The sequence below is a fragment of the Octodon degus genome, unplaced genomic scaffold, assembly GCF_000260255.1.
Source record: "Octodon degus isolate 3935 unplaced genomic scaffold, OctDeg1.0 scaffold00328, whole genome shotgun sequence".
In the NCBI taxonomy this organism is placed as follows: Eukaryota; Metazoa; Chordata; class Mammalia; order Rodentia; family Octodontidae; genus Octodon; species Octodon degus.
Genome location: NW_004524904.1, coordinates 499,050 through 522,250, shown reverse-complemented (window position 1 = coordinate 522,250; position 23,201 = coordinate 499,050). Strand labels below are relative to the sequence as shown.

At 45.1% G+C, this 23,201-nt stretch overlaps 1 protein-coding gene across 6 annotated transcripts in view; it reads right to left on the bottom strand.

Annotated features, from left to right (window-relative positions):
• Pde8b (phosphodiesterase 8B) overlaps nt 1–23,201 on the bottom strand; it is a 263,896-nt gene that overhangs the window by 68,325 nt on the left and 172,370 nt on the right. For all 6 annotated transcript variants that reach the window (XM_023708079.1, XM_023708078.1, XM_004647794.2 and 3 more), the window contains exons 6-10: nt 21,695–21,783; nt 15,197–15,275; nt 12,437–12,577; nt 10,971–11,059; nt 8,879–8,939 (exon numbers count right to left, since the gene is read on the bottom strand). In XM_023708079.1, coding sequence (XP_023563847.1) covers nt 8,879–8,939; nt 10,971–11,059; nt 12,437–12,577; nt 15,197–15,275; nt 21,695–21,783 — 459 coding nt within the window. The remainder of the gene's footprint in view (nt 1–8,878; nt 8,940–10,970; nt 11,060–12,436; nt 12,578–15,196; nt 15,276–21,694; nt 21,784–23,201) is intronic.

Genomic DNA, 23,201 nt, shown 5'->3' with positions numbered 1-23,201 from the left:
TTCTTTCTTTCTTTCTTTCTTTCTTTCTTTCTTTCTTTCTTCTTTTTTTTGAAACTGGGGATTGAACTTAGGCCCTTGCGCTTGCCAGGGAAGCGATTACTCTACTAAGCCATCTCCCCAGCCCTGTGAGTACTTATTTCTTACAAAAATTTTAATTGCATGCTTATACAACTCAACCTTTTGGAGTTATTTTGTTTAGTTTAAGAGACTGGGCATTTCTCTGTTGTCCAGGCTAGCTCCAACCATCCTTCCTGCCTCAGCACTTTGGGTAGCTAAGCCTACAGGCATTGCTACTATACCTAGCTCTGCAATTTAATTTTTAACAATGACAGCAGTGGTCAGCTTTTCACTGGTGTGACCAAATACTTAAGAAAATCCTCTAAGAAGGAAAGGTTTATTTTGGGTCATGGTTTCAGAGGGTTCAGTTCAAGTCTGGCTGACACCATTGCTGTTAGGCCTGGGGTGAGGCAGAGCTATCTGGGTAGTGGAGGAAGGCTGCTCATCTCACAGTAGCCAGGAACAGTGGCACAAGGCTGAGAGCCAGCCGAGGACAAGCCACCCTTCAAAGTCACACCCTCAGGGACCTACTTCCTCCAACGGGTCCCACCTCTTGGTATCCACTGAGTCATGAGGCCATCTCTCATCACCCAGTCATCTCTCCATCTCTTCACACAGCAGCACTATGGATCAAGCTCTCAGTACACAAGTGTTTGGGGGATGCATCATATTCAAGCTATAATAGGCTGATTTAACAACTGACTCACAAAGTTACACAAAGTAATCCATCTTCAGCAGCTGGGATGAGCTGGCTCTGGCATGAACCATGGAGCAGAGAGCAGACCCAAGGCGGGGGCAGGACAACAGGAGTCCTAGTGGGTGGACTGCAGCCATGGGGTCAGAGCTGGGATGAGGATACAATCTTCAGAATGAGGCAGCCTCCAAGACACTGGGGGCCCAGGAAAGCAGGAGTATCAATGGGGTTCCCTGGTCTGGAGTGCAGGAGCTGAGTGAGCAGAATTCTATTAGTCATACCAAGGACAAGAGGGCAGCAGAAAAGTGGGAACACAGTGACCCCAGTCTCTTCTGCCCTGTGTCAGAGAACCACTGCTGCTCACCAAATGAGCGAAAGGCTCCTTGGCCCAGGCTCAGCCCGATGTCAAAAACTCAGTAGGGAAGGGAGTGAATACTTTCTGAGGCATCAGCTATAAGCTGGTACTTAGGAAAAAGAATTCCAGGGATTTCTAACACCTATAAGTTGCATAAGATATTGGTAAATATGTAAAACTAACAAAAGTCAGGTTTTAAGTAACGTAAAATGTCTTGGGCTCTCTTAGTGAAATTCTCCAAAATAGCAGAATCTTGCAATAGTCCAAATGACACAGATCATATTAAAGTGAAACCTTTGAGATTCAAATTAAATTTAGAGGTAAAACCTTCTCCCAGAACTGGGCATGGTGGCACATTTCTGTAACCTCAGCACTGGGAGCTTGAGACAGGAAGATCGCTATGAGTTTGAGATCAGTCTGGGGGTCTACAAAAGTGAGCACAGGGTCAGCCTGAATTGTATAGTGAGATCCTGTCTCAAAAACAAGCACCCTCACACACAAAAGAACCCTCCCCCCAACACCTCTTCTCCCCAAAGACCAGCATAGTCTCAACTCTTTAAATTCTAGACTTAACTGCATTAGAGATGAGTAGATCACATTAACCTTTAAGAAACAACTTAGCTATATGCTCCCATTCATTACTATCATGTTTATACTTAGATGTCCCCCAAAGCCCATGTGCTCAAAGGGGGGGGCTTTGTGGCAGTGATCTGATCATGAGGGTACAATACTAATCAATGGATCCATCCACTGATGAAGTGATAACTAAACGAGGTGTTGGTGGTAAAACTTAGCCGAAAAATTTGGATCACTGGTGGTATAGCCCCGAAGGGATAACCTTCCTCCTCCTCCTCCTCTGATCTCTTTCTCTGCTTCCTGTCTGTCCTGCCTGAGCAATTCTCTCCTGCCTTGGAGCCAGCCCACCATGGACAGGAATCTCTACAAACTGTAAACCAAAAGAAATCTTTCCTCCTTAGAGTTGTGGGTATTAACTAAAATATTACCAAACCTATCTTATTTTTCTCGGCATGCTAATTTTTTTCTGTTAGGCCTCCAGTATGGAGCCCTGCTGGAGTAAATTTTTACAGGAAAGGAAGGGTTAATAGTTTCATGCTGTATTAGTAAACTTTCCTGTTCCTGGACAAAATATTCAACACTTGAAACTTAAAGGAAGAATTGTTTATTTGGCTCATGGTTCCAGGGAATCCAGTCCATGGTCAGCTGGCCCCAAGGCTGAAGCTTCATGCTGTCAGGGCTTGTGAGATCAAAGCTGCTCAGTTCACGGTCGTCAGGAAACAGAGTACCAGAGAGGAAGGGATGAAGGACCAGATATAGACCTCAAGGCCAGAAGTCTATTACCCAAGAGTGCACTTACTAATCCTCTAGTCTGCCCTAGTCTGCTGACAGTCCTACTGTCACACACAGAGGACAACTATTTCCAGTTCAGACTCACAGCTCTTTCCTTTCCCATCTTCCCAACATTCAGTGATTTGACAGAGGGCAAGGTGAGATAACAGAGAGGTCAAAGAAAGTTCTGCACTAGTGCTGGCCATGAAGGGCTGAGTTGCTCTGTCAGAGTGAAGAACAACAATGTTTACCTCATAGTACCATTGGTGTACCTGCCCTTGGTCAGCCAAGTGACTCCCCCTTGGCTTGGGACCTCCAGACCCCTGGAGCCTCATGCAGCTGTCATAACCAGTCCAGCAGACACCACCACACTATCATGGAACTGTCTCTGCCCTCTGAGCCCAGGCACACAGCAGCCCATGCCCACAATCTGCCACTGAATTCTCAGCATCCCCTCTTCCCTTATGACAACACAGCCTCCCAGGGCCCCTGGAACACAGCAGGTACTTCATTCATGCCTGCTCATGGTTCAGTTGTTCCAAAGGCGGTTTCTCAGGGAAAAATGTGGTCTTGCAACATCAGAGGCCTTTCTTTAAATAGCTTCTTGTAAATATGTTCTGAAACTAAACGGAAAAATTTGGGTAATTTTGTTTACTTGGTAGCTTTACCAAATATATCCATAAATATTTTGGGACACCTGCTGTGAGTAGGGTACATATGTACAAACTCTGTACTGAAGTGCTATATCAAAGACATAAAATATGCCTCCAAATGTGAACAGCCACTTTCTGAAGCAACTGAGGTCATGTTTTCCATTACTTTCTTCAGTTTTGTTTTAAGGAGTCAGACCTGGATGCTTGCCTTGATGAATAAGCAAATAACATTGGCAACACCATGTGAACTGTATAGTGGTCACACAGAGATCAAAACTCTATGTGGAGTAGGGAGGCCTGGAGGGTCACAGAGACAATGGGTCACACAAACAATCTTTCCTGACTATTTTTAACTCAGAACAAGACCCTATTCATGAACTAAGGAGCAGAGTTTGCATCATCTGAGTCTTGAAGCCATTCTTCTTGACCACCAGCTCTCAAACTCTGGCACATTTGAATCCTTGTTAAAACAGTGCTGAAGCCACCCCCAAGGTTTCTGACTTCGAAGGTCAGATTTCACAGTTCCAACAAATCCCCAGCAATACTTCTGTTGTTGTTTCAGGGAACCATACTTTAGGAACCACTGATCAAGTCTACCTTCCAGTGCATTCTCAGATAGCTTTTCCCATTAAGTGCTGTCTAATTCTGTTTGATTACCTCCCTTGGTGGAAACCTTACTATCTACTAAGGTTACCAAATTTGGTCAGGTGTATTGAATGACAGTTCCCCTGATGTTGGGTCTCATATGATCCCTTAAACTTTTCCCTGTTTTTTTTTTCCTTCAGCCTATAGAATGGGGCAAAAACTGCCAGCTATGCCTCAGAAAGAGAACTAACATCTAGAATACATAAAGAACTCAAAAACATTCATATCCCTGAAATTAAATACCCAATCAAAAATGGGCAACAGAAATGAATAGACACTTCTCAGAAGTACAAATGTTCAATAAATACATGAAAAATGTCCAACATCTCTGGCCATTAAATAATGGCCATAGTAAGAAATCAAGTCACAACGAACGCTGGTAGGGCCATGTGGGAAAAGGAACACTTCTTATGTTGTTGGTGGGAATGTCAAGTAGCACACCACTGTGGAAATAAGAATGGAGACTCCTCAGAAAACTAAAACTAGAAATTCTACTTGACTCAGCTACTCCCTTTCTGGGAATCTTCCCCAAAGAGTTAAAACACATCCTATTACAGGGATACATGTCTATTCATGTATAGCAGCATAATTTATAATAGCTAAATCTTGGAAGCAGTTCCTATGTTCATCAGCAGATGAAGGGATAAAGAAAATGTATTTATATACAATGAAGGACTACTTTGTCATAAAACAGGACAAAGTCATTTATAAGAAATAGATGCACCTTGAGACTATAATGTTAAGTGAAATAAATTAGCCACACAAGATTAAATACCACATTGTATCTGTTATATGAAAAACCTAAAATATAATTAAAGAACAATAAAAAAAAGACAGCTAATAGGAAGTAGGGAGATAGGTTTGTTTTTTGCGTTTTTTTTTTTTTTTTTTTAGACAGAGCTTCAATAAGTAATTCAGGGTGGCCTTGAACTTACTTTGTAGCTCCAGCTGGCCTCAAACTCATATAATCTTCCTACCTCAGCCATCCAAGAGTTGGGATTATTAGTGGGCATCACCTTGCCCAGCCAATCTTTTGCAAAGAGGCAGGAGACCAAAAGATGGAAAGATTCATGGAGGGGGGAGTAGGGGATGAAGATGTAGATGTATTCCGTACGCATACCAGTTCCTCACGAGGAGCACAACGTACAGCAAACACATAGAAATAAAAACAGAGAACAATTAAGCAGCTTACTATAAACTAAGATATACTCCCCACATATCCTCAAAAGCAGTAACCCACGTGAGATTTCATCACTGCCAATTCAGCCAACTCAGCCCCACCTCCACCCTGACTGCTCTCACTTAAGTGGAAATGTCCTCAAAGGTGCAGTCCTCGTGTCATGCCCGGTGGATGTGAGGCTGGGACAGTGTCCACATCAACTTGCAGTGAAAGAAACAAGGATTTCCATGACAACTGACTTCCCCCACACTAAACTGCTACACTTCGCTTCAATGTTATGCCCTTGCTACTTTTCAAGGCTGGAACAACCTTTCCTTGGGAAATGAGAGAGGGCAGGGCTGCCAGTATCCCCAGGTCAGGGCCACTCTCCTGCCTGGTGGAGCCCCATGTGACATCAGGGCAGCCTGGCTTTGCTTTGCATGGTCAGCCGGTGTCCTAGACCCTTGATGGGCTTCCTCTAAATCTGGCCATGTCTTGCCCAGACATGGGACTTTTTTCTAGTGCTGTTCACACATGGGATGTGTCTGTCTTTACAATAAAACTGCTTCCTCTTGGAGGACAGGAGACACATCCCCTGAAGGCTTCTCCATGGCCCTCAAGGTCATCCCTGCACCAAAAGGGACAAGGCCATCTGACGGATGCTGCCAAATGCACCCTGGCCTCCTCCTCACTGACTTCCCACACTTGCTCTTAGGGGCTCCATGCCTGCCACCAGTGACATGCTTTCATGGCTGCCACACACCCACACTGTCACATCCAAGGCAGGGAGGAAGACGCGAGCATGAGGACACCTGTGTGATGAGGCTAGGGCAGCCTCTCTAGTGACCAGGAGGCCCCTCTGGTGGCCAGGTTCCCCTTCCCTAGACCTGGCTCTGGGTTGACTTGTGGGGAGCTGGTATGACACTGGGGTCCTAGATGTTTCCTTGTCCCTGTGCAAATCTGGATCCCAGACTATGGCCACAGATCACTAAAATTCCACAAACCATGTCATGCATTTGGGTTCTGACTTTGTGCAAAGGCAAAAGCTTTAGGGGTCTCAGGTTCTCTCACTGTAAAGGCTCCAGGCAAGGCTGGAGGTGGCCTTTGGGCTTGGATGCAAAGGGCATGTAGATTGGGATGGAGAGGCCTAAGGGCTTAAGGAAGTAGGGAATTCAAGGAGGAAAATTATCTTCTAGAAATAGGGTTGGTATCCTCTGCAAAAAACTGGCTGGCATATGATGTGGGCTGTACAGGCCACACAGCCTTTGCTGGGGGGCTCTGTCCTGCTGTGGAGGGTCAAAGCCAATACAGGGTAGGAGGTTGCACCCTGCAAATGCTGCATGGCCACGGCAGCCCAGCTCTGGTCTTAGGCCCACAGGGTCACCCATCCATCCCACAGGCTCCTCCTGTGCAGCCTTGGCAGCCCTGGCAGCTCGCTCTGCCCTGGGTTCCATTTTGCTTTACCTGCTCACCAGTCAGTGGCCCCCTTAGCTTGCAGGGCACAGACCCCACACCCTCAGAACCAGCCTAAAGCAGCTGATGGTTTGTGTCTGGAGAGAAAGCATGTGGAGGGGGAACCTTTAGAGCAGACAAACAAACCTCTCCAAGCACTTCCAGCCCCTTGGCAAAGAGCTACAGGGCTTGCAGAGGAAAAGAAATCTTTGCTGATAACAAACACAGCCAGAAGTCTGGCTGCCTGGCTTGTAACTCCATCGCTGTTCAAATGCAAACCCACGAGTCCATTTTGACGTCAAAGCTGAACCCCAGAAAGCAGAGCTCCTGGAACGGCTGCAGACAGTGCTCAGCCATACTCCAGCCTCCTTTGCTGAGAAACAGCAGCACTGGAGCCAGCTGAGGGAAAAATGCTTTATTATTAGAAAATCTGAGTCTCTCTAGTCCTGGGCAACACTATTAGGTGACGTCAATGGCTCAGGGTCTCCAAGTGCTGCATTTCCACTCTGCTCAGAACAAGGCTGATTCACAGTCGTAAAGGCGCTTCTATTTAGAGCTGCAGACAGCAAGAGGTGGCCCTGGCTTGAGGTTCCATGCTAATGGTTTGTCTGCTTTCCCCAGGCAGGAAGAGTTCACAGCTGGCAGGGGGCCGAGACTAAGCCTATTTCATTCAAGCTAATAGCCCATGGATCTTCTATGTGCCAGGCAGCTGGGCACTGAGACCCCAAAGAGGACAGGGCATTTAGCACATAAATAGCTATGACAGCAGGTAGGGGATGATCTGAGGCAGATAAAGTACCTCAGAGGCCCAGGACGGGAGGCTGAACCTGAAGGACTGATAGGATTTGGGCATGTGGAGTAGCGGGGGAGCTGGTGACAAGACTGGCAGGCCCATGCACTAGGGTGGGGGCGAGACTGAACTGGTGGGGAAGGGGAACCTGATTTGGGACACAGATGTATACCTACAGGAAAATGAATGAGTCCAGGGACCCAGGCCCAGCCTGTGGCTACACAGCCCCCAGATGGTGGTTCGCACTGCTCATGTCCAGCAGCTGTCTCTGAGGGACCAGGATTGCCTGCCCTGTTGCCACTGCTTGGTCCCTTCTGCAGACCTTGTTTTCCCTCAGGTTATGTCTCAATATGGCTACTGGAAGAATCATTTTTTCCTGTGAAATCCATTTCCTTCCTTTCCTGGAGGTCTCCAAGGAATTGCCTCTCTGCATGACCTTCTGGTATTAGCTGAACATTTCCTGATTCTAGATTAAATTCTCAGTGCTGAAGGAAGCATTCTAGGTTGGACCAAATTTGATATATGAGCACACAGCCCTGGATGCCACCAGAGTCCTGAGATGCCAGTTGCAGGCTCTCTGGACTAGTCCTATTGTCCCTCTGGAGCTGCTCCCTCCTGCCAGCCCAGCCCAGCCTCCACCATGACAGGCCTCCCCTCATCCTGCACTCCACAGGACCCCACCACATGCAGCACCGTGGAAATCTTGCAGTTCCTTAGAGACAGCGCTTCTCCTAAAATCTTCACTAAAGTCAAGGGCCCCATTTTATAAGTTTCTAAAACTAGATCATTGATCGTTATGTTTGTTGCATTTTTTAAACCAATAAATTACGAAATCTGAGTTGGAAATCCACATGATCAAGTAGTGAAAACATAAATTAAATAGGGAAAAATACCTTTACTAATGTTTGCTATTTTAAAGCGACTGTTCCTCAGAATAGAAATTTAACTAAAATTCTGTTATTTTAGAAGAGAGCATTCAAATGAATTGCTCTAGATGAGGGATCCCCAACCCTGGATTGTGACGTAGTACTGTTAGGACATGGGCCAAGTGGCAGGGGAAGAGTAGCCAGAGATGCTTCTTGAGCTGGGCCCATCCCCGGCATTCCCTGAAGAGCTCAGGTCCTATTACAGGCACTCAGATCTCACAGGAGCTACAGTGTGAGCCCCGCTGTAAACTGTACTTGTGAGGGACCTAGGTTTTGAGTTCCCCTGAATCATCCTGAAACTGTCTCCTCCCTGCCAAAAAATTGTCTTACAAGAAACTGGTCCCTAGAGTGATAAAGGTCAGTGACCCCTTCTTGCCATGAGGTGAAGAATGGCAGGAAAAGTTATCAGAGTACTGATCTGGAACTGTGAAAATGTGATGTGAATTTGTAGGGTTGAAATGCTCAAATGAGTATTTTTTTATTTGTTTAAGAAACAGGAACTCAAGCTTGTGGTGGTGGTGGTGGTGGTGGTGGTGATAGTGGTGGTAGCTGTTGTTGTTTGGAAGAGGAATTGAATGCTGTCATAAAGTGCACTGGCCTGCAGAGTGAGCCACAAGGCCCAGCACAACCAGTGAGAGAGGCTTGTGGGGGGACTGTCACAACCATCTGCGAGCTGTCTGACTTTCCCATCAATGGGCTTAGCTGGTGATGACAATGGGCTATGGAGAACACACAGCGAGTAGCAGAGAGAAGGGCACACAAGGCTGCGCTGACAGCAATGGGAGAGCCGGATACTGTACCTGCTTATTATTGTCAGTGGTGCAACACAGCTTCTTGAGTGAGACAAAATGCCTAATTTTCCTAGTAACATAAATAATCGGTGATTAGTGAGTCGGAGAGGAGGCCGTCCAACAAGTCAGCAAATGGAAACATTAGCAGAGTCTTAAAGCAAAACTCAGGAGTTTCTCCTAGGGTGCATTTTGAACTGAAACAAAACCCAAGCTATAGAAACACTTCTCCCACAACAGTGCCCTGGGTGGGAAGAGGGCAACCCACTGGAAGAGTGAGCCATGGGCTCCCCACAGGCCCCCAATCCTCTTTGGGATGCTTCCCTTCAGAGCTGCCTCTTGAAGTTTGGGGCCCAGGTACCATCAGCAGTAGCATGAAACGTTACTGCCAACAAACTGATTTTAATTCAACTGATATGAATAATTTTACTGCTTACACAAAAAGCAAAAGACTCATTTGGACAAAGTCCAAATTTCAGGGTTGTTCTTTTTTGTATTAAATATTCCACCCTATTTCACACTATGGTTGTCCTAATGGAATCATTTTTTTCTCCAGTCTAAGAAAAATCTTCTTATTTCAAGGTCATGGACAGCAACCTAAACTCAGCCTGTGGCCTTGCCCACTGTTAGCAAAACAGCCTGTGCCACAGCTCTAGGCAAAAAGCAACTCAGGATAGATTTGCTACTGAGAGCAAAGGCGTCCAATCCAGACGTTATGTTAGACTCTTTCCCAGAAGGAGCTGGGGTGTCCTCTTTCTTTATTTCTCACTGCTTCAGTTTTCTCTGGTTGATGCTAAAATGAGCATAGAAAGTATGGTCTATTTTGTACTGAGCTCTGCTCCAACAGGACGAGGTGAAATTTCCCTACTTTTAATCAGACTTGCCTCTTATAGCTCACTGCCTACAATTAGGGGAAATAACACTGACATTGTGTCTGGATAAAAGAATTTCTTTGTCTCATCTGTCAGATCAGAAAAACTTATTCTGACAGAAATTATTAGGTCATAGGATCTCTTCTGCTTTGGTTGCTTAAGGATTCTGGTCACACACACACACACACACACACACACACACACACACACAAAAGCACACACGTGTGTGCATGAGGAAAAAGTGAATCTTTGCTTCCATTTTCTGAAAAGATGGTCTAAGTATGATGACAAAACTAGCATGACTGGTGAGGTCAGTATCTTCTTTCAGAGGCCCTGCACACTGACCACTGGTGGGGATGGCCATTCTCAGGCCATGCCTGTTGGGATGAGGATCCAGGGAAGCCTCTGCTGCGGTGTGTGACCCTCAGTTAGTGGCCTGTCTGTGCCCTAGACCTCCAGCCCAAGGGGAGATGCAAACTACAAAACAGCATGATATAGCCAGGGGTCAGCGTCTCTGAATTTATAAGAGGAAAATTCTCAGACTAACTGAACAAGTAAAACTGAAGGTGAAACAATCTACTGATAGTTTGTGATTTTTGTGGAATGTTGAGTTTTCTGATCATGCAAGTTTCAAGGGACTCAGACCTGAAAGTCACAGGTAAGACTCTTTGAGTCCCAGATACTGACATGAAAATCACTATCTTGTGTGCTTTCAAGGAACATCATGTGTTCCTTGTAGACCCAAACTCTCATGCTATGCTGATCTTCGGACTCACTGACAGGGGCTCATCAGCAAGGTGATCTAGGGATCCTGCGTGGCTTTGGGAAGCTTCTCACACAGCTGAATTGGGAGAAGGAAGAGCAAGATTTTTCTTGTCTCTCCACAAATAAACAGATCTCCAGGGAGCATCTGCGATCCCTGGAGTCAATGCTCTCAGCACCTTCCCTCCTGGTCCTGGGTCTTGAGAACAGAAGGACCACATGTGATCAAGTGGGGTTGGGAAGCTGGGGTGGGGTGAGGCTCTGTGAGAGACACGGAGCAGGAGTATGGGGAGGGAGACCATGCTGGGGGCTGCAGCTGACTGGGCAGAGATGCCCTTGGTACCACAGACAGCACAGCCCCAGTCCTGCATGGACGTAGGCTCACACTGGCATTCCAGCATGACAAGCCAATGCCCACCCGGGTCCCCAGCCCTCAGCAGCAGTGAAAGAGCGGAAGAGTTTGCTCTCACCCTCCTTGGCCAATCACTGGGGTGATCTTCACGTGCTGTTGGATGCTGTCCCCGGACTTCCGTCTGGCATAGTAAACCCCCTGCCACTCCTACATGGACAAAGACAGCTCTTAAAATCCTTCTGTCAATGTACATTGCTGCTACTAGAGGGCCTTCACCGGCTGAGTGAGAAAGCACCCACCAGATTTTGTGACATTCCTACGTGTTCTGCTGGATCGCTGCACCCATGCAACGCTGACATTGTCACAACGCATACAGTTAAGACAGAGACCAACGTGTCCACTGCCAGGCATCTGTTCTGGGGGTGGAATTCCTGCCCTCAGCCCTAGTGGTGCCATGGTGCCAGGTCTGCAAAGTGGGCCCTGAGACCTTTACCACCTATAAGCTTGCTATCATCATCCTTAATTTATAGGTGGGTAAACTGTGGCTCAGAGACTCTAAGTGACTGGCCCACATTAGAAAGCAAAGGGACTGATTATTAATTTACATCTCTTCACCTCTCCCTTGAGCATCGTTGCAGCTCTCATTCTAGGGGCCTCCCAGCTCAGGCTGTCCACAGTTTACAGTCACTGGACCCTGGTGATTCAGTGAGGAGAAGAGCAGGTGACCTCAGGGGGAGCCCCAGGAGCACTACACTGTTTCCAAGTCAGGACGAGGCTTTCTGTGGCCATTTCTTGACCCCCTACTACAGGATGGCACTAACAAGCATGCACTCTGCTGCTGCCAGTCATGGAGCTGAATTCTTTGGGAAAAATTTTTGACAGTTGTTTACGAACACCCTATTTTTTTCAAGTCTTATTGCTCTTCTTATTAAAAAAATTAATTTTGGCCATCATCATCTATAATCCAGACTTGCCCCCAAGATGGCCCTATTCACTAGAGACAGTGGTGAACAAGCTGTTGGATGATGGATAAGGGGAGAGGAAACAGTGCAAGGAGGCTCCAGGATGCTTGAGGGCCGTGCTCCTTGGGGGGACTGGAGTGGAGAGGCCCCTCCTGTGTTCTTGCACTGGGATGAACACAAGCGACTGAGAGAAGGGGGGCACAGTGCCCCTCTCTGTGAAGACTGGACAGAGATGAGGAGAGAGAGCAGAGAAGAGCGCTGCACAAGAAACCGAGACCACTCATCAGTACTGACGCTAAGTTCACCTAGTTCCTCACACACTGCTAATCTGAAGAAGCATGGCAGCTCTCAGGGTAGACCCTGCTCAGAGGCAGGTATGACGGCCCAGACATAACAGGGAACATATTCATCTGGGCAAGAGTCCATTTACAAGACAGTATCCAGTACCATCATGACAAGCACCCGACTAACGTGAGATCCCAAATGCACTGACTCATTGGCTCCTCCTGCAGACTTCAGAGATCTCCCACCTAACTGCACTGTTACTAAAGAAGCCAATCTAAGGACAGACATTGATGTTCCTGGGGTGTGGGGTGTGGATTGGTCTCATCCTCTCACCCACCTTTCCCTTCTTGATGCAGGTATTGATGGTGTCAAGGAGGTCTGCTCGGTTCTTGTCACTCTTGGGCAGCTCTGCGAGTTCCTTTCCTAGGAGCTCCCCTTTGTGGTAGCCCATCATCCTCTCGAAGGCTGGGTTGACATACTGTCGGGGAGGAGGGTATATGTTGGCATCCATGAGGACACTTGCTAGACACAGGAGTGTGAAGTCAGAAGTTCCCAGGGCAGCTGCTCTGGCCCCACAGTGTCCCCAAACCCCTGCACCCACCCATCCCTGCCCATGGTCACCAGGTGAGAACAGGTGTTGGGGATAAGGGGTGCAGTGTGTGGGAACGTGCGCCACCTGCACCTGGGTCTTGATGTTCTTTGGGCTCAGCTTCCAGGCATGAGCAGCTTCAGAGCCATTCCCACCACAACTGTAATCACTCCTGTCCTCCCAGTGGAGTGACTCAGTAACAGTGGTTGTGAACTGGGGGATCTGCACCACCTGGAGGCTGCTACCTGGGGACAACTCCTACTCACACCCATCACTCCAGGGCCAAGGGGTAGGAGGGTGCTTTGTAGGGGGCTGAAGAGCAGGAGTTCCGGTAGTATCTTGACAGAGTCCCAGACCCCATGGGCCTGTCCCTGTGCAGGGTAGGCCACAGTGGCAGCTCACCCCTACTCACCAGGCCAGCCCTGTGACCCTGCCTACTGCCCTATAGGCTCCGAGGTCCCCACAGCTCTCCCACCTCTCTGGGCCTCGCACATGTGCTATCTGCCTTGAGTGCCTTGTCTCTGCCTCACCAACTCAGCATCAAAATGCCCTCTCCTCTTCTAGGAAGGCTTCCTTGACCTCTCCCAGTCCAAGTTGGCACCACTCCCAAGAGCTTTCCAGGAGTCCTGTGCAGACTTCTGGTGACTTAATTATATTACGTTGGGTGAACTCTTTATAGCTCTCTCCCATTAAATACATCAAAGTCCCCCAGGGCCAAGGCCATTTTGGAGCTATCGCTGGGTAATAAGGGCTGTTTAGCATACATCTGATGAGTGAATAAAGGCTGCACTGTTTTCCATGTTTATCTTGTACACTTTCACACATATGGTTGTAGATGTGGGTAGAGGTCTGGCCCTTTTTTCAGTCTGGGATCCTGTAGCCTCAGAACACATGAGGGGCACAAGGAAATGACTCAGAGTCCAAGAACCCAAGTTCAAACCCCGGCTCATGATAGGCTGTAGAACCATGAGGAAATTACATAACTTCTCAGGTCCTAGGTTTCCTCAACCGTAAAGTGCATGCCATAGTAGTACCTGGCTCGCAGGACTGTCTTAGGACATAAATGAATATACATCATATCTTATTACATATAATATATGTATAAAACTTCTCAGAACTATACCTGGCACAAGGTAAGCATCTGAGAAATGTTCAGAGCAAATCTAGTTGAGATCCATGAAAGAGGGAGACAGGAGAAGAGTGCTAACAGATACTATTCTTTTGAGGGCTACAGCCTAGCGAGCGGAGCTGTACTCACAAAGAGGCACAAGCTACTTAGCTCGTGTGCTCAGAGGAGGACACTGACGTTAAGCAGGAACATGCATAAAACACTGTCCAAAGGGACTCATTCTCAAGACCTACATGCAAAGTCATTTTAGTGTCCCCTTCCATATCACACTCTCTGCTCAGCTTTTCCTTGTTTTCTCTTGCCTTGAGTCTTACATTTCAGATTGCTGGTACATCTTTAAAAGTAGCACAAAGACAGTCACTGAGGAAAAAGCTGCACCATCTTACTCAGAATCCCTTTTGGTGGAACTGGGGATTGAACTCAGGCCCTTACGCTTGTCAGGCAAGCACCTATCCTACTGAGCCATCTCCCTGGCCCTGAAAAACAGTCTAAAAATACAGACAAATAACAACCAGGCAGGAAGGCTCTGGAGGCAGAGACCCAGGCCTGTGTTTTGGTTTCAGGACTTATTCCTAGGTCTTCCGTCAAATAATTTCATGGCCATGCTAGGCCACAGCTCTCCTCTGGACGCCTGGCCAGTTGTATCTCCTTCCTAGTGTCACCGAATGGGTCCACTGGGAGATTAAATGAGACTGTGTGTGTGTGTGTGTGTGTGTGTGTGTGTGTGTGTATTCCTGAGCAGTACTTTACAAACCTGATGCAGGCAGGTCAGTTCCAAATAGTGTACATTTTAAGGTATTTTTAAGTTTAGATGTTTCATTCTTCAATAGTTAAAATAAGAACACATCATTTCAACAAAGATTTGTCTACTACACAGATTTCTTTAGAAAGACGGCATTAGTATAACAGTGCTATACAATTAGATACCAACCATAGGCAAATGATTATGTGCCTTTAAAATCATTCTGTTCCTATAGACATTTATAAACATTTGTTCTACAGATATGAAATACATCTGTGTAGATACTATCTTTTTTTGGTACTGGGAATGGAACTCACAACCTTGCATTTGCCAGGCAAGCTCTGTGCTGTTGATTTATATCCCCAGCCCTATAGATACTGTCTTGACCAATGGCCCAAAGAACTTACCACATCTCTATCAAGGGAATCACAAGTCTCAATCTGAATTAATGATTTTTATTCCTTATTAAATATATTTTTTAAAGTCTATCAGTATTCTTTGCCCACTTTGACTTTCCTTTCTTGAAAAAAAGGGGTTTATATATATGAGGATTATAGAAAAGTACTTGATAAAGGACAGCTCAAAGTTGAAAGGTGCTGCTTTGATATGTAGTGACATAAAGTGTTTCTTTGCATACCTGAATCACATGGTCATCGCTTGTTATTTCTATGGCTTCATGACAGTGGTCTAATGCTGTAAAGACCGAATTACAGGCCCTGAAAGATACAAAAGCCTACTGTTAGTTCTTCTGTGAGAAGTTGCATTTTATCTCTTAGCTTAACCAAGTAAAGAGCCCAGATTCTTCATACCTGCGTACTTCTGTTGCTGTTACAGTCTAAGTGTTGGTGCCCCTTCACAATCCCTGTGTTGAAATCCATAACTCAATGGTATTAGGAAATGGGGCTTCAGGAAGTGATGGTATCATGAAGCTCCATCTTCATGAGTGGGACCCTTGTAGAAGAGACCCAAGTAAGGTCCCTAGCTCCTCTACCACGTGAGGACACAGAAAGTTCCATCTATAAATGAACCTGCTGCTACCTTGACCTTGACAGACACTGAACCTGCTGCTACCTTGACCTTGACAGCCTTTAAAACTATGTGCAATAACTTATGTTATTATAAATTATCCACCTCAAGGTGTGTTGTTGTATCGGTCCTATGTTTTGGGGAAAAAAGTAGTCTTTCAAACTAAATATGTAAATAATGCATATTTTTCTGTATATGATTCAGAGAGAACTGAAATTCAGGAAAAGCTGAATGGATGAGGTGTGTTTTGGATACTAACACACAGAACAAACATGCAGATGAGCCTGTCTTCTAAGCTCCACTTATTCTGCAATGATGTTCCACTTCTTTACAGTTGTTGTTGGTCATGAAAAAGTCAAGCCCTTCCAGTTAGGCAAACCTCATTAGGCCAAATTGGACCTGAGATTTTCTGGCCCTTTGCAACAAGCACAGAAAGACCTCTTTCTTCCTCTAATGTTGCGGTATTACTTTGCCATGCCCACTGGCAGGACGAAAGGCAAACACGGCAGAACTCCCCTTGCCCGGTTCATGCACCTATGTAGTCTCCATGGAAGTACTTTTCTTCTGGGATACTTGAAATCAGGCTCTCAATTTGTGGCTATAGTTTTAACTAACTTCTAAATCTAGAGCAACTCCAAATACAGTAAGTTATTTATTGTCCAACCCAGTAAATATGTAGTTAGAGCTGTTATTTATACTGACTGTCAAAAGAATCCCAGAAAATGCTTTCTTATCCATTAGAAAAATATGAAAAGCTGATTTTCTCGATGGATAGTTCTTCTTATAAAACAAAGTCTTATGATGTCATTTTTCTACTCATCAAGGCAGTCTAACTTGGCTGCCCTGTTTTGATTGATTTATAAGGAAGAAGGCAAAAAGCACTGAGTGAAATCTGGCTGTGTTTACAGTTACAGAACCTTGGACAGTGTTTTATTTATTTTTGCTTACTTTTGACTTCCTCCTCTATAAAATGATGAATGATAATGTGTACTTCACAGGGTTTTGTCTGGCTCACAGTTTATGTGAGACATTTCTCAAAGTGCTTGGAACCAAAGCGAAGAAGAATTCAGTACATAGCAGCTATTGTTATTTGGAAGATCACACCACAATATGTCTTTATTCTCTAAGGCTTTCAAAAACCTTGGGCAAGAAGACAAAAAAAGAATCTTAACCCATCTCTACTCACAAGTGTACCCAAAATATCCAATCAACAACTACTATATCCAGGAATAGCAAGGAACTTTGCACATGAAGTGGAGGATTTCACCCCAATGATCGGTTACATTTCTATAGCAGCAGAGATGATGGTGGCAGTCTATGAGGAAGTTAAGCCCACTACCAGGTTATGGGAGGACAGGACAGCAAAGGAACCAGCCTCACCTGACTGATGTCCCTGAGCAGTCCAGACCACTTCCTTATTTCACTTGCCCACCTAACCTGAACTGTATACTAATTACCACCACTGGACTTATCACCATAGTCTTTTAATAGAGGACAAATAAAAATAAGAGAGGACACTGAGGCCATGCCCAATGTCATTATTACACCACATCCTGAGAGGCAGGAAGACCTAGCACAGCAGAAGCACTTTCCAGGCCTTTTGGCTTGGCATTTTCAGGCAACAATGGTCTTTCAGAAGTTCAGTGTGGAGAAGCACACTCTCTGTGAGCTAATCTATCAACTTTGAGAGCTGGATAATTAAATTCTAATTAACACATTTTATCAAATGACAAATTCCTCTCTTGCTTAAGTATCTTCTCTGAGGTATCTATAGGTCTCAACTAAGAGTGTAAACAGGTACTGCAGGAAATTATTACTTTGTCCATTCAAGAGGCAGCCTTTATACAAGCTCTCACCTCCAACCTGCAGAGCCAATGATTAAACATTCACTTTATCATTATCCACAACGCACAAGCCCTTCAGTAGGTCTGAGGCCCAGCAGGACCTGCATCGTTCTCACACTGACAGCTGAGGCAGAAGGACACTGCTGGGCTAGCATGTTCTTTTCCTTCCTGCCTCCACTGGGACAAATATGACAAGACAACACTATTTATTTGGCCTTTTACCCTGTTTTGGCTGATGGCTCTATTTAAATAAACCTGCAGCAAAATAGGGTAATCAATTTGAGTCATGTTCCTGGAGTTTGAGAACTTAATTGCCTTGATTAATTATTCATATTCTTTAAGCAGAAGAGCCTTAGCTTTATTAATTTTCTGTTCTTGGGAACCATATAACTGCATCTCAAATGTCTTCATTTTTTTTATCCTTCAGGTCAAGAAGTTGGAAAATGGACACAAAAACATAAGGGAAAGAAAGGTGGCCTAAGTGTGCAAACCTAGGAAGCGTGAGCAGTGGAGCCGTCCCCCCCGTTCCTTCCTGAAGCCTTGAAGCTTCACAGGGAGGCAGATATCACAGGGTCTGGGCAGAAGGGCCAAAAATAGCACAGGGCTACAATGGGGCGCAGGGCACCCTGCAAAAGGTGGGTGCCCAATTCTGCTCCTGCGCTGCCACTCACACACTGGGTAGCCACTGTCATGCTAAGTGTCACCTGTCTCTTTTTCTCTGTCCATTGTGGCTGGAGTCAGGGTCAACCAAAACTTTTGTTGTATAACCCAAAATGGGATCACCTATTTTGCTCGTCAAGTTATTCTATCTGGGGGCCTTTCTCCCTCCCAGTGAAGCCACTCAGAACAAGGTACATCTGGGCAAGGAGGTGGCTCAGAGGGTGAAGATTCTGACCTCAAGCTCCCCGTTGCCCAGTAGGGTCTACACTGAGTGTGTGTGTGTGTGTGTGTGTGTGTGTGTGTGTGTATGTGTGTGTGTAGGTGGAGAGTGGGCTTGCTGCTGGTTGGTGCTTATTCATGGCAACGATGCAGAAGAGGGCATACCAGGTGTTTATGGCTCGGCTCTGCCCATGACAGCTGTCACACAGAGCCCTGTCAAGATATATCACTCTACAGCTGTCGTCTGCCAATACTGAGAGATGGGCTGTCCCACAGAATACAGAGCATCGCCCATCAGAAATGTCAGTTCTGGGCTGGGAGATAGCTCAGAGGTCTAAGTGCCTGCCTGGAAAGTGCAAGGACCTGAGCTCGATCCCAATACCACATGCTTTGCTGGCCCTGGGACCCCAGGCGTGGAGTGCTGGCCCCAAAACCAGGTATGGTGGTGAACGCCTGTAATGCCAGGCTGGGGTGTCTGAGACAAGAAGATCACTATGTGTTCTGAACTGCGTAGGGAGACCTTGTACCAAATAATAATAATAATAATAATAATAATAATAATAATAAATTTCAATTCTTTCTAAAATTGAGGCCCACTACTGTCTTAAGTTTTAAAAAAAAATAAACAACTGTATGGATATAACTGCTAGATTAGGTAAAGAGGCAAGGAAGAACTAGAACTGCAGTAGTATAAACTGATCCACTGAAACTCCTGCTGAGGGCTAAATTAACATCTTTATTTTAGATAAAATAGGCCTTTTAGGATAAAGAGGCACAAGAACTTTAAAAGAGATAAAGGGCCCTAACTTCACTTGGGTCACCCTAGACACTGCATTTCCAGAGTTCCGCTCAGCAGACTAATTCACCAAATGAACACAACCATGTGATACAGGTCTTACAACTCTAAAAAGTTATTCTACAAAAGGAATCTTAAAATTAGATACATCTTTTGTTTGATCAGGTCAGACTTGGTCTTTTTCTTTTCTTGGTTAAATAAATACAATCACAAACATGCAGTCCAGAACAGAAGTGGCCACCAACACTCAACATTCTCCTGCGGCACAGACCATGTCCTTGCAGAATCACGGTCACGTTACATATTTAGCTGAGCTGGGGGCGGAACTGTAAGGGAAAGTATTACATAATTAGACTATAATTATTCTGGCATTGTATAATAAGGAGCTCATTTCCCAGCCTGTAGCAAACAACAGTCACTTGTGCATCTGGGGGTGCAGTGGGTGGTCTAAATGTCCTTGAACATTCTAAAGAGCCAGAGGTACACAGGGTTTGAGCCACTGCCTCAACCTTCTGTTGGGCCCAAACTTGGTAGACCTGGGGTGCTTCAAACTGCACTCAAGCACATGCACATACACAGCAGGAAGGGAGAGAATTCATGTAGGGCTGAGGCAGAATCAGCCAACAACAGCAGCAGAAGCTGGTGTGAATGGTAAGAGGGTCCAAGAGCGAGGTAAACCTGCCTTCCTGGGCCACAGCCTCCTGTCAAGTCTGTCACCAGCTTCACATCGCTTTGTGTGGAGAACTCGAGTCCCTGCATTATGCTCTCAACAACAGACTCTACTCCTTCAGCTGTTTTCAAGCAGTGAGAGACACTTAGAAACTTGCAGAGCTCTCCACCTTAGGATGTTCTCAGTGTCCTGGGTCTAAATAGGTTTAGTCAGCACAATCACCTGAAGCTCCTTCCTCGTGCCCTGAGTTGGATGCATTGTTTATTTCCAGCTGCCAGGCCTGCCTGCACCATGGACAAGGTGTCCCCAAGTCCCCGAGGTAGCCCCCAAGGCCTGGCTAGGGATCTCCTGGCTTCTGCCACCCTCACATTGACTGTTGCCTAAGAAAGCAGCAGCAGCTGAACCAATAAAATGTTGGTCTGTTCCTTTTTTCCTATAGATATTACAAGCTACATGGTACTCTCTCTTTATTGTTGGACTTATTGTAAGTACAACATCTAAAATAAAATCACTGAACATTTTTACCCTCAATTAAAAGCAGCAAACACATTAAAAGCTAAGAACAATTAATGCACATTGTTAAAAGTTATAACTTACTGGAGTAAAGATAATGTAGCTTTCTAGAAAAATTCTATGAAGTCATCTGATGGTAATAAACATACAGATGAAAAAGAAAACAAAAGATTAAACATTCACCGCAGCTTTGGCGCTATTCCTCATCAAAGGCCTTGGTAATTACAAATCCCCAAAATATCTGAATTCCCACAGTTTGAGATTCTCTTTTAATCTCTTCCACCTAAGAAATGTATTTGTTCTAATACTTTACTTTTCAGAGCTTTCTGTTTTGCCAAAAAGCAACATCCTAGACAGGGTGCACCCAGGAAAAACCTGATTCTGTAGTTGTTTGCGATCGATTTTGCTCCCGAAAGACAGAATCGAATTAGATTCATCTCTGGAAGCAAAACAAATACCTTAGCTGAGAAGCATAATTATTAAAAGGGCTGGGGATGTGGTTCCGTGGTGCAGCACTTGCCGGGCATAGGTGAGGTCTGGGGTTCCATCTCCAGCCCCGCAAGCTTATCTTCAGTTGGGCATGAAGCTACCAGTGACCTTTGTCAGCTGGAAATAGAAGCCATGCAGTACTTTCCTGCAGCTGCCAGGCAGTGCTGGGGCCTGACCCTCTCAGGGGTCAAGGGTAGAGAAGGAGCTCTCCTTGGGCCTGCTCTCTGGCTTACGGAGGGCAGGTTGAAGAGATCAGGTCCTGAGAACTGGCCACAGCTGGGCCAAGCCAAGCAGGGAGATGCTAGGACCCCAACAGTACAAGAAAATCTGGACACAGGACTTGCTCTGCTGTCTCTGGGCTTTGGCGAACACTAAGGATCTCACTTGGGGCTGAGCCAAGGAGAGACCTGCTCTTGAAGTGTCACACACCTGTAATGAAGCCTACCATCCATTCCTCGAAGACACTTCACTCACTTAGAGGCCACTAACTCCATGAAAATGCTACCTGTGGCCACATAACAGTTTTGACAGTCAGCATGATGGACATACCCGTGGGCACCCTGTACCCTGTAACAATGCAAGTAGGAGTTCATAAATATTCAGAGGAGGAGCAGAATGCAGTCCTCAAAGACTATTTTTAATCATGATCTAATTATGCAAAATTAAACCAGACTTTTGCTGGGTTATGATTTTGAAGCTGCTGTAAATAGTGGAAATACTGTCAAAAGAAGAAATGATTCCAAATTATTTCATTATACCAATGGGTTTAGCCACTGCTATTGACCAGCTGCCACTACCTGTTCAATGGTTTCAAAATCCCTGGAATTCAGCTATAAACCTGTCAACATCAGCTTTCTGACAGATAAGATTTTCTAAAAAATTGTTAACCTTGTGGTACCGACTTATTTTGCTACATACCGTAACTTGAACTGTGAGAGAACTTCCCCATGTTCTATTTGAATAAGCTCATTATAGCAAGCAATTATGCTGCTATTCTCCATAAACCTCTGAAAAGAAAGCAGAGATAATACATAAGACATTTCCAATTATTTCTTAGAGAGTCAAACAGAGAAACTTAACAGTTGTTCTTACCCCTAGGTAACTGTTATGTAAGACATCTAGTAGGTAGCTTGAGATGAAATAGGAAACTTGTCCTGGAGCTTCAAATGCTTGTTTAAATGTATGAGGAAAACAGATCAGGTAATACACTTATCTCCCTTTATAATAAAGGTGGGATAAATATTACTATGAGCACAGAATAGGAAAATAAGAACAAGGCCACAGAATGGCTCTCCACACATGCCAATTACTAAAACAAGTTTTGCATCATATTGTGCTAGTTAAAATCATCAAATTCCCACAGTCAACACATGCAGCTCACACCACACCAACAGCAATGTCTTGCGATGGGAGAGGATACTCTTTCTGAGTGCCTAACCCAGAGCTCATTTAAAAGCCAAGGGAGCTCAATGAGAAGACAAAGGACCCAATGAAAAGTTGGGCAAAAGACTTGAACAGACAGCTCTCCAGAGCAAATATATAAACAGCCAACAGGCACAAGAAAAGATACTCAGGACCTTGAGTCACTAGAGAAGTGCAAATGGAAGCATGGAGAGTGGGTCACTTTAGACCTGCTAGCATGAACGTGAAGAAAAAAGGAAATGGGGTCTATCCCTGGGCATCGGAGATGCCTACCCCTGGGCATCGGAGATGAATATACACTTCTCAGATGAAGAAATATAAATGGTAAATAAACATATGAAAAAATGTTCAACATCATTGGTCATCCAAGAAATGTAAATTAAAAGAACGTGGAGATTCCATCTTACCCCAGAAAGAATGGCTATCATCGAAAAATTAACCAATAACAAAAGCTAGAAAGGCTGTGGGGAAAAAAGAACCCTTTTCCACTGTTGGTGGGAGTGCAGACTGGTACAACCACTATGGAAATCAGTCAAAAAACTATGATTAAAGGTCCCATTAGATGCAGCTAGTCTCCTTCTGAGTATTTCTCTAGGATAATTGAAAACATCATATCACAATGATATATGTGCACCTGTGTTTAAAGCAGCACAATTTATCATAGCTAAATCTTGGAATCAACCCAAATGTCTATTCATTGAGGAATGGATAAAAAAGATCTGCTATTTTTATACTATGGAGTATTACTCAGCTATAAAGAAAGGTTTTTATAGCTAAATGGATACAACTAGAGACCCTACTTATAAGTGAAATAAATCAAACATGAATATGTAAACACTGTCTTGTCTCTCTAGTGTAAGAAACTGAAAGAGTAAATAAAATCCAAAAGGTACAATAAATATTGTGAAATAGAAAGAAACTGTTCAAAAGGAAAAAACAACTGGGATGGGGAAAATGAAACGAGAAAGAAAGAAGGAAGATATATATATATATACCTACACGA